At 44.3% G+C, this 12438-nt stretch overlaps 1 protein-coding gene across 1 annotated transcript; it reads right to left on the bottom strand.

Annotated features, from left to right (window-relative positions):
* Positions 1-10295: 10295 nt before the first annotated feature.
* On the bottom strand, positions 10296-11138 carry LOC147958745 (uncharacterized). Its single transcript, XM_087532275.1, has one exon. It carries the CDS (start codon positions 11136-11138, stop codon positions 10296-10298), a length of 843 nt encoding a protein of 280 aa, XP_087388401.1.
* Positions 11139-12438: the final 1300 nt, after the last annotated feature.

Raw genomic sequence — 12438 nt, 5'->3', positions numbered from 1 at the left:
TCTCCTATCTTAAATGATATGTCATGACGACGTTTATCCGAATAAGCCTTCTGTCTAGACTGGGCTGCCTTCAACCTTTCTTGAATCATTTTCACTTGCTTGTCCGCCTCTTCCAACGTGTCAGGTCCAAACACTTGGTTTTCACCTACTTCATGCCAGTTAAGAGGTGTACGACACTTTTGTCCATATAAAGCCTCAAAAGGAGCCATCTTTATACTTGCTTGATAACTGTTGTTATAAGAAAACTCAGCATAAGGAAGACTCTTATCCCAACTACGTTGATAAGTCAAAGCACAAGCTCGAAGCATGTCTTCAAGAATTTGGTTTACCCGTTCCGTTTGTCCATCATTCTGTGGGTGATACGCTGTACTGAAATCCAACTGAGTCCCGAGAACTTCATGTATTTTCTTCCAAAACCGCGAGGTAAACTGAGTACCTCGATCTGACACTATCCTCTTAGGAACTCCATGTGCACAAATGATTCTTGCCATATACAATTCTGCGAGCTTCTCTCCACCATAGGTAGTCTTTACTGGAATGAAATGAGCTGACTTGGTCAATCTGTCCACTATGACCCAAATAGAATCAAATCCAGAAGATGTCCTCGGAAGGCCTGTGATAAAGTCCATTCCAATTTCTTCCCATTTCCACACTGGCCTTAAGTGGTTGTAGTAGTCCCGCGGGTTTCTGATGCTCCGCCTTGACCCTTCGACATACGTCACACTGTGAAACATACTCAGCGATTTCTCGCTTCATACTCGACCACCAAAAACTACCCCGAAGATCATTATACATCTTTGTACTTCCAGGGTGTATTGAGTATGCTGACTCATGAGCTTCCTTCATGATCGTGTCCTTGATATCCTTTTGGTCTGGCACCAACAAACGGTCTCGAAACCATATGCTTCCACTCTCATCCTCTCTATAGTCGGGTGCTTCACCCAATTTGATTTTCTCTCGAATCTCTTCAATGCCCTTGTCATCTTTTTGCGCTTCTCGCACTTGATCTTAGAGAGTAAACTTGACCTCTAACATTTCACCATTTTCAGCAAGGCTCACATACAGATTCATCTTTCGAATTTCCTCATAAAGTTCTGGCGCTTCCTTCTGAATCATCACATTGTTGACATAAACCTTCCTGCTCAGTGCATCAGCTATGACATTGGCTTTACCAGGATGGTAGTTAATGTTCAGATTATAGTCCTTGATCAAATCTAGCCACCTTCTCTGTCTAAGATTCAAATCCGGTTGTGTGAAAATGTATTTCAAACTCTTATGATACGAGTATATCTCACACCTATTTCCGATAAGGTAGTGCCTCCAAGTTTTCAAGGCATGCACTACGGCGGTTAACTCTAAATCATGTGTGGGATAGTTAACCTCATGAGGGCGTAGCTGTCTCGATGAATAAGCTACAACCTTTCCTTGATGCATAAGCACACATCCCAAACCCTGTTGAGAAGCATCGCAATAAACCTCAAAATCTTGCTAAATATCTGGCAATACCAATACTGGACCAGTTGTCAACCTCCTCTTGAGTTCTTGGAAACTCGCTTCACAAGCTTCTGACCACTCAAATTTTTTATCCTTCTTTAACAACTGAGTCATAGGTCTAGCTATTCGGGAAAAATCTTCAATGAACCGACGGTAATACCCGGCTAGTCCAAGGAAACTGCATATTTCTGACACATTCTTGGGTTGCTTCCAACTGAGTACTGATTCCACTTTTGCTGGATCCATGGCAACTCCTTCGGCTGAGATGACATGTCCTAGAAAGTCCACTTGTTTTAACCAGAATTCACACTTACTAAACTTGGCATAGAGTTGATGAGCCCTTAGCCTCTCCAAAACCACTCGAAGGTGTTTCTCGTGCTCTTCTTCACTCCGAGAATAGATCAAAACATCGTCAATGAACACTACAACAAACTTATCCAAGCAATCCATGACTACGCTGTTCATGAGATACATGAAGTAAGCTGGTGCATTCGTGAGTCCAAAAGACATTACCAAAAACTCATAGAGACCATATCGAGTAACAAAGGCGGTCTTTGGAACATCTTGCGGGCGAATCTTCAACTGGTGGTATCCCGATCGGAGATCTATTTTGGAAAACAGACGTGCTCCCTTAAATTGTTCGAACAAGTCATTAATCCTTGGCAGGGGATACTTATTCTTAATAGTTGCTGCATTTAGCGCTCGATAATCCACACACATGCGCATGCTACCATCTTTCTTTTTCACAAATAGCACAGGTGCGCCCCATGGTGATGTGCTCGGCCTAATGTAACCCTTCTCTTCTAACTCCTGAATTTGCTTCTTCAACTCGGCTAATTCATTCGCTGTCATCTTATAAGCTCTCTTCGCAATAGGAGCGGGGCCCGGTATTAACTCAATGACAAACTCAATCTCACGGTCTGGTGGCAATCCAGGCAATTCATCCGGAAAGACATCTGGATATTCCTTCACCACTGGAACATCCTCCAAAGTTAACTCCTTCACTTTGTTCAGCATGCAATCAACCTCAGGTTGAGGTGCAATCCTAGCTTGGTATTCCACAGTGGCCCCTTCAGTGCTTGTTAATGTAACAGAGGTCCTAGCACAATCTACAAATGCCTTATGTTTCCTTAACCAATTCATTCTTAAAATGATATCCAAGCCTTTGGAGTCTATCAAGATAAGATTTTCTAGGAACTCTACCCCTTCTATAACTATAACCACTTTAGGACACTTCTGCCCAGTCCTTAATGTTGGGGAACGTAGTAATTTCAAAAAATTTCCTACGCACACGCAAGATCATGGTGATGCATAGCAACGAGAGGGGAGAGTGTTGTCTACATACCCTTGTCGACCGTTCGCGGAAGCGTTATATCAACGCGGTTGATGTAGTCGTACGTCTTCACGTCCGACCGATCCAAGTACCGAAAGCACGGCACCTCCAAGTTCTGCACACGTTCGGCTCGGTGACGTCCTCGTCTTCTTGATCCAGCAAGAGGGGCGAAGTAGTAGATGAGTTCCGGCAGCACGACGGCGTGGTGACGGTGTTGGTGAAGAACAATCTCCGCAGGGCTTCGCCTAAGCACTACGAAAACTATGACAGAGGATAAACTAGAGGAGACAGGGTTGCCGGCACACGGCTTGGTGTTTCTTGATCTGTCTTTGGTGCTAGCCCTGCCCCTCTATTTATATCTTGAGCCCTGGGTCGAAGCTTGGAGTAAAAGCCTCCACAAAGTCGGTTTCACCCGAAAGGCAAGAGTCCTTCTCGGACTCCAGGGCCAGACGCCAGGGTCCCTGGCGTCTGGCCCCTGGACTCCGCAAAACTTCCTTTTGCGCTTTCCAAAAACCTTGTGGGCTTTCCCCTTTGGCCCAAATAAAGTGTTCTCGTACCCAAACATTTCGGGAAACATCTGGAACCCTTCCGGTGACCAAACACTATTATCATATATATCAAACTTTATCTCCGGACCATTTCGGAGTTCCTCGTCATGTCCGTGATCTCATCTCGGACTCCGAACAACATTCGGTCACCAACATACATAACTCACATAGTACTAAATCGTCAACGAACGTTAAGCGTGCGGATCCTACGGGTTCGAGAAGTATGTAGACATGACCGAGACACCTCTCTGGTCAATAACCAATAGCGGGACCTGGATGCCCATATTGGCTCCTACATATTCTACGAAGATCTTTATTGGTCAGACCGCATAACAACATACGTTGTTCCCTTTGTCATCGGTATGTTACTTGCCCGAGATTCGATCGTCGGTATCCAATACCTAGTTCAATCTCGTTACTGGCAAGTCTCTTTACTCGTTCCGTAATACATCATCTCACAACTAACTCATTAGTTGTAATGCTTGCAAGGCTTATGTGATGTGCATTACCGAGAGGGCCCAGAGATACCTCTCCGACAATCGGAGTGACAAATCCTAATCTCGAAATACGCCAACCCAACATCTACCTTTGGAGACACCTGTAATGCTCCTTTATAATCACCCAGTTACGTTGTGACGTTTGGTAGCACCCAAAGTGTTCCTCCGGCAAACGGGAGTTGCATAATCTCATAGTCATAGGAACATGTATAAGTCATGAAGAAAGCAATAGCAACATAATAAACGATCGGGTGCTAAGCTAATGGAATGGGTCATGTCAATCAGATCATTCAACTAATGATGTGATCCCGTTAATCAAATAACAACTCTTTGTTCATGGTTAGGAAACATAACCATCTTTGATTAACGAGCTAGTTAAGTAGAGGCATACTAGTGACACTCTGTTTGTCTATGTATTCACACATGTATTATGTTTCCTGGTTAATACAATTCTAGCATGAATAATAAACATTTATCATGATATAAGGAAATAAATAATAACTTTATTATTGCCTCTAGGGCATATTTCCTTCAGTCTCCCACTTGCACTAGAGTCAATAATCTAGATTACACAGTAATGATTCTAACACCCATGGAGCCTTGGTGCTGATCATGTTTTGCTCATGAGAGAGGCTTAGTCAACGGGTCTGCAACATTCAGATCCGTATGTATCTTGCAAATCTCTATGTCTCCCTCCTTGACTTGATCGCGGATTGAATTGAAACGCCTTTTGATGTGCTTGGTTCTCTTGTGAAATTTGGATTCCTTTGCTAAGGCAATTGCACCAGTATTGTCACAATAGATTTTCATTGGACCCAATGCACTAGGTATGACACCTAGATCGGAGATTAACTCCTTCATCCAGACTCCTTCATTTGCTGCTTCCGAAGCAGCTATGTACTCCGCTTCACATGTAGATCCCGCTATGACGCTTTGTTTAGAACTGCACCAACTGACAGCTCCACCGTTTAATGTAAACACGTATCCGGTTTGCGATTTAGAATCATCCGGATCAGTGTCAAAGCTTGCATCAACGTAACCATTTACAATGAGCTCTTTGTCACCTCCATATACGAGAAACATATCCTTAGTCCTTTTCAGGTATTTCAGGATGTTCTTGACCGCTGTCTAGTGATCCACTCCTGGATTACTTTGGTACCTCCCTGCTAGACTTATAGCAAGGCACACATCAGGTCTGGTACACAGCATAGCATACATGATAGAGCCTATGGCTGAAGCATAGGGAACATCTTTCATTTTCTCTCTATCTTCTGCAGTGGTCGGGCTTTGAGTCTTACTCAATTTCACACCTTGTAACACAGGCAAGAACCCTTTCTTTGCTTGATCCATTTTGAACTTTTTCAAAACTTTGTCAAGGTATGTGCTTTGTGGAAGTCCAATTAGGCGTCTTGATCTATCTCTATAGATCTTAATGCCTAATATGTAAGCAGCTTCACCGAGGTCTTTCATTGAAAAATTCTTATTCAAGTATCCCTTTATGCTATCCAGAAATTCTATATCATTTCCAATCAGTAATATGTCATCCACATATAATATCAGAAATGCTACAGAGCTCCCACTCACTTTCTTGTAAATACAGGCTTCTCCAAAAGTCTGCATAAAACCAAATGCTTTGATCACACTATGAAAGCGTTTATTCCAACTCCGAGAGGCTTGCACCAGTCCATAAATGGATCGCTGGAGCTTGCACACTTTGTTAGCTCCCTTTGGATCGACAAAACCTTCTGGTTGCATCATATACAACTCTTCTTCCAGAAATCCATTCAGGAATGCAGTTTTGACATCCATCTGCCAAATTTCATAATCATAAAATGCGGCAATTGCTAACATGATTCGGACAGACTTAAGCATCGCTACGGGTGAGAAGGTCTCATCGTAGTCAATCCCTTGAACTTGTCAAAAACCTTTTGCGACAAGTCGAGCTTTGTAGACAGTAATATTACCATCAGCGTCAGTATTCTTCTTGAAGATCCATTTATTCTCAATTGCTTGCCAATCAGCGGGCGAGTCAACCAAAGTCCATACTTTGTTCTCATACATGGATCCCATCTCAGATTTCATGGCTTCAAGCCATTTTGCGGAATCTGGGCTCACCATCGCTTCTTCATAGTTCGTAGGTTCATCATGATCTAGTAGCATGGCTTCCAGAACAGGATTACCGTACCACTCTGGCGCGGATCTCACTCTGGTTGATCTACGAGGTTCAGTAGTATCTTGATCTAAAGTTTCATGATCATCATCATTAGCTTCCTCACTAACTGGTGTAGGTGTCACTGAAACAGTTTTCTGTGATGTACTACTTTCCAATAAGGGAGCAGGTACAGTTACCTCGTCAAGTTCTACTTTCCTCCCACTCACTTCTTTCGTGAGAAACTCCTTCTCTAGAAAGGATCCATTCTTAGCAACGAATGTCTTGCCTTCGGATCTGTGATAGAAGGTGTACCCAACGGTCTCCTTTAGGTATCCTATGAAGACACATTTCTCCGATTTGGGTTCGAGCTTATCAGGTTGAAGCTTTTTCACATAAGCATCGCAGCCCCAAACTTTAAGGAATGACAACTTTGGTTTCTTGCCAAACCATAGTTCATAAGGCGTCGTCTCAACAGATTTTGATGGTGCCCTATTTAACGTGAATGCGGCCGTCTCTAGAGCATAACCCCAAAACGATAGCGGTAAATCTGTAAGAGACATCATAGATTGCACCATATCTAATAAAGTACGATTACGACGTTATGACACACCATTACGCTGTGGTGTTCCGGGTGGCGTGAGTTGCGAAACTATTCCACAATTTTTCAAATGTACACCAAACTCGTAACTCAAATATTCTCCTCCACGATCAGATCGTAGAAACTTTATTTTCTTGTTACGATGATTTTCAACTTCACTCTGAAATTCTTTGAACTTTTCAAATATTTCAGACTTATGTTTCATTAAGTAAATATACCCATATCTGCTCAAATCATCTGTGAAGGTGAGAAAATAACGATATCCGCCACGAGCCTCAATATTCATCGGACCACATACATCTGTATGTATGATTTCCAACAAATCTGTTGCTCTCTCCATAGTACCGGAGAACGGTGTTTTAGTCATCTTGCCCATGAGGCACGGTTCGCAAGTACCAAGTGATTCATAATCAAGTGGTTCCAAAAGCCCATCAGTATGGAGTTTCTTCATGCGCTTTACACCGATATGACCTAAACGGCAGTGCCACAAATAAGTTGCACTATCATTATCAACTCTGCATCTTTTGGCTTCAACATTATGAATATGTGTATCACTACTATCGAGATTCATCAAAAATAGACCACTCTTCAAAGGTGCATGACCATAAAAGATATTACTCATATAAATATGTGTAATTCTTCTGTGCAGCAATGAGGATAATCCTCAAGTTACGGACCCAGTCCGTGTAATTGCTACCATCATCTTTCAACTTTGCTTTCTCAAGGAATGCATTAAAATTCAACGGAACAACAGCACAAGCCATCTATCTACAATAAACATAAACAAGCAAGATACTATCAGGGACTAAGTTCATGATAAATTTAAGTTCAATTAATCATATTATTTAAGAACTCCCACTTAGATAGACATCCCTCTAATCTTCTAAGTGATCACGTGATCCAAATCGACTAAACCATAACCGATCATCACGTGAGATGGAGTAGTTTTCAATGGTGAACATCGTTATGTTGATCATATCTACTATATGATTCACGCTCAACCTTTCGGTCTCTGTGTTCCGAGGCCATATCTGCATACGCTAGGCTCGTCAAGTTTAACCTTAGTATTCTGCGTGTGCAAAAACTGGCTTGCACCCGTTGTAGATGGACGTAGAGCTTATCACACCCGATCATCACGTGGTGTCTGGGCACGACGAACTTTGGCAACGGTGCATACTCAGGGAGAACACTTCTTGATAATTTAGTGAGAGATCATCTTATAATGCTACCGTCAATCAAAGCAAAATAAGATGCATAAAAAGATAAACATCACATGCAATCAATATAAGTGATATGATATGGCCATCATCATCTTGTGCTTGTGATCTCCATCTCCGAAGCACCGTCATGATCACCATCGTCACCGGCGCGACACCTTGATCTCCATCGTAGCATCGTTGTCGTCTCGCCAATCTTATGCTTCCACGACTATCACCACCGCTTAGTAATAAAGTAAAGCATTACATCGCGATTGCATTGCATACAATAAAGCGACAACCATATGGCTCCTGCCAGTTGCCGATAACTCGGTTACAAAACATGATCATCTCATACAATAAAATTTAGCATCATGTCTTGACCATATCACATCACAACATGCCCTGCAAAAACAAGTTAGACGTCCTCTACTTTGTTGTTGCAATTTTTACGTGGCTGCTACGGGCTTAAGCAAGAACCAATCTCACCTACGCATCAAAACCACAACGATAGTTTGTCAATTTGACTCCGTTTTAACCTTCGCAAGGACCGGGCGTAGCCACACTTGGTTCAACTAAAGTTGGAGAGACGGTCGCCCGCAAGCCACCTATGTGCAAAGCACGTCGGGGAAACCGGTCTCGCGTAAGCTTACGCGTAATGTTGGTCTGGGTCGTCTCGTCCAACAATACCGCCGAATGAAAGTATGACATGCTGGTAGGCAGTATGACTTATATTGCCCACAACTCACTTGTGTTCTACTCGTGCAAATAACATCAAACCATAAAACCTAGGCTCGGATGCCACTGTTGGGGAACGTAGTAATTTCAAAAAATTTCCTACGCACACGCAAGATCATGGTGATGCATAGCAACGAGAGGGGAGAGTGTTGTCTACATACCCTTGTAGACCGTTCGCGGAAGTGTTATATCAACGCGGTTGATGTAGTCGTACGTCTTCACGTCCGACCGATCCAAGTACCGAAAGCACGGCACCTCCGAGTTCTACACACGTTCGGCTCGGTGACGTCCTTGCCTTCTCGATCCAGCAAGAGGGGCGAAGTAGTAGATGAGTTCCGGCAGCACGACGGCATGGTGACGGTGATGGTGAAGAACAATCTCCGCAGGGCTTCGCCTAAGCACTACGAAAACTATGACAAAGGATAAACTAGAGGAGACAGGGTTGCCGGCACACGGCTTGGTGTTTCTTGATCTATCTTTGGTGCTAGCCCTGCCCCTCTATTTATATCTTGAGCCCTGGGGTCGAAGCTTGGAGTAAAAGCCTCCACAAAGTCGGTTTCACCCGAAAGGCAAGAGTCCTTCTCGGACTCCAGGGCCACATGCCAGGGATCCCGGCGTCTGGACCCAGATGCCAGGGACCCTGGCGTCTGGCCCCTGGACTCCACAAAACTTCCTTTTGCGCTTTCCAAAAACCTTGTGGGCTTTCCCCTTTGGCCCAAATAAAGTGTTCTCGTACCCAAACATTTCGGGAAACATCCGGAACCCTTCTGGTGACCAAACACTATTATCATATATATCAAACTTTATCTCCGGACCATTCCGGAGTTCCTCGTCATGTCCGTGATCTCATCTCGGACTCCAAACAACATTCGGTCACCAACATACATAACTCACATAGTACTAAATCGTCAACGAACGTTAAGCGTGCGGATCCTACGGGTTCGAGAACTATGTAGACATGACCGAGACACCTCTCTGGTCAATAACCAATAGCGGGACCTGGATGCCCATATTGGCTCCTACATATTCTACGAAGATCTTTATCGGTCAGACCGCATAACAACATACGTTGTTCCCTTTGTCATCGGTATGTTACTTGCCCGAGATTCGATCGTCGGTATCCAATACCTAGTTCAATCTCGTTACTGGCAAGTCTCTTTACTCGTTCCGTAATACATCATCTCGCAACTAACTCATTAGTTGTAATGCTTGCAAGGCTTATGTGATGTGCATTACCGAGAGGGCCCAGAGATACCTCTCCGAAAATCAGAGTGACAAATCCTAATCTCGAAATACGCCAACCCAACATCTACCTTTGGAGACACCTGTAATGCTCCTTTATAATCACCCAGTTACGTTGTGACGTTTGGTAGCACCCAAAGTGTTCCTCCGGCAAACGGGAGTTGCATAATCTCATAGTCATAGGAACATGTATAAGTCATGAAGAAAGCAATAGCAACATACTAAATGATCGGGTGCTAAGCTAATGGAATGGGTCATGTCAATCAGATCATTCAACTAATGATGTGATCCCGTTAATCAAATAACAACTCTTTGTTCATGGTTAGGAAACATAACCATATTTGATTAACGAGCTAGTTAAGTAGAGGCATACTAGTGACACTCTGTTTGTCTATGTATTCACACATGTATTATGTTTCCTGGTTAATACAATTCTAGCATGAATAATAAACATTTATCATGATATAAGGAAATAAATAATAACTTTATTATTGCCTCTAGGGCATATTTCCTTCACTTAAAATACCCCCAGGTGATTGCACTACCATTTGCAAGTTCAAACCCTCAGTTCGAAAATGATGTTTTTCAACAAAACTCCTTGAAATGAAGGAATGAGAAGCTCCAGTATCAAAAAGTACTAAACCGTAATATGAGTTGATTGGGAACATACCAAGAACAACATCTGGTGACTCTTGAGCCTGCTCGATGGTGACATGATTGACCCTTCCATGTCCTGATGCATGAGGTGCACCCCCTGGTGTATTGAGAATGCCTCGGCCACGTCCAGCTGCGGGTGTCTTAGCTGTAGAACCCAAATTGAACTTCACTGGAGTGGGACCAGTGTTCTTGTTGGGACATGCAACAGCAAAGTGACCCTCTTGCCCACAACTGAAGCATGCCTTTCCAGCTGTATTAGCATGATTACCTCCCACTTCAGCTCGTGGAGTCTTATATGCATTTGGCTGATAGGTGTTGTTGGGCCTTGATGGCTTGACATACTGTGCACGATAGCCAGCATGATGACCAATCTTCTGTCGGGAGCTACCTGCCCCATGGTGATTCTGTGGTGCTCTACGCTTGCGGTGCTCCTCTAACTCCCTCCTTGAGTTCTCCTGGAGTATAGCCTTGTTGACAAGTGCTTGAAAGGTAAGGAAATCATGAGATACCAGCCTGTCCTTCAACCCAGGGTTCAGCCCCTTCAAAAACTTGGCAGTCTTGTCAGCTTCAGTTGGAATATTTGCCCTTCCATAACGTGCCAGCTGCATGAAACGACTAAGATATTCCGATACTGTCATCTTTCCTTGAGTAAGAGCTCGGAACTCATCCCTCTTCAGCTCCATGATGCCTGCAGGAATATGTGCGGTGCGGAAAGCTTCTGCAAACTCATTCCAAGTGATAGTTTGGGCATCCTCATGAGCTTCACAATAATTCTCCCACCAATCTGCAGCCACACCCTTGAGCTGGTGTGCCGCAAACTTGACATGATTTTCCACGGTGCAATTGGCCAAGTTGAGAGTCTTCCTGATGTCCTTCAACCAATCATCAGCGTCAAGTGGGTCTGCTGATCCCTCAAAAGTTGGCGGTTTTGCCCTCATGAACTCAGCAAATCCCGACTGTGGTGGTTGACCCTAATTCTGATTCGCAACATTGGCTGCAAGCTGCTGAAGTATCTGTGTTTGCATCAACATCATCTGTGCCATATTGGGTGGCGGCGGTGGTGGTGGCACATCATCTCCTCCAGAGTCAGAGTTGGTATCATGGACATGTCCCTCCTTAAAGTTTTCTTCAAAGACATGTTCCCCAAAACCTGGTCCATGACCGCGTCCACGTCCACGACCGCGACCACGTCCGTGTGCTCCATGGCCACGACCTCCGCGATTAGCATCCATCTTGTTGGCCTTCCGGTGTTAGAATAGAAGAGAGGGAAATATCTAACCCATAAACCCAATATGATAACAAATGAACAAATAAAACCAGCAACTGAACTCCAGATAAAACTCCAATTAAAACACTCGAGCATGAAAGTACCGGACAACATAGTAGCTATACCACATATATCGGTATAGTCTACCATGGACATAGCAAACATGAAAATAACTAACGTTCACTCGCATCATCAAAGATATCGCTCATGGTTCCTATAGTCCATCTACTCACTGAGATCTCCATCGTACTGGTGGGTAGGTGCTGATGCAAAGCGAAGCCCGGATGGTGGTGATGCGGTCCCCTCTGGCGTAGCAGGAACTCTCTCCTCAGGCTCAGTCTCCTCCTCAGTGTCGTCGAGCTGCTGCTCGCGAGTCGGTGGTGCTGGAGGTGCAGGCGGTGCTGAAGGTGCAATGGCGCGATGTGTCAGGCGACGCTTCTTCGCTAGAGCGCTCTTCTTCATCCGCGTTATCTTGGTGCGTGGATGAAGCCTCTGGCGTGGAGGAGGTGTAGGGTCCTCTGGTGGCATTTCCTGTTGGTCACCATTCTCCACGGCAAGCATAGCGTTCGTCGAGATGATACCCTGCTCTGCAACTGCCTCAGCGGCCTCCCGTGCTTCATGGGCAGCGGCTAAGGAAGTGTTCGCCTCCACCAATCTCTCCTCAAGTATCTCCACACGCTCCTGGTAATACTCTAAGCGCTGACGGTTCTCCTCCA

This window comes from Triticum urartu, chromosome 7A (genome assembly GCF_056163025.1).
Source record: "Triticum urartu cultivar PI428250 chromosome 7A, HENAU_Tu73, whole genome shotgun sequence".
Lineage (NCBI taxonomy): Eukaryota > Viridiplantae > Streptophyta > Magnoliopsida > Poales > Poaceae > Triticum > Triticum urartu.
This window is presented reverse-complemented; position numbering and strand designations above follow the sequence as displayed.

Bases quoted from the DNA above. Each gene is read 5' to 3' on its own strand.
- LOC147958745 (XM_087532275.1), bottom strand. From the start codon at position 11,138: ATGGAGCTGAAGAGGGATGAGTTCCGAGCTCTTACTCAAGGAAAGATG.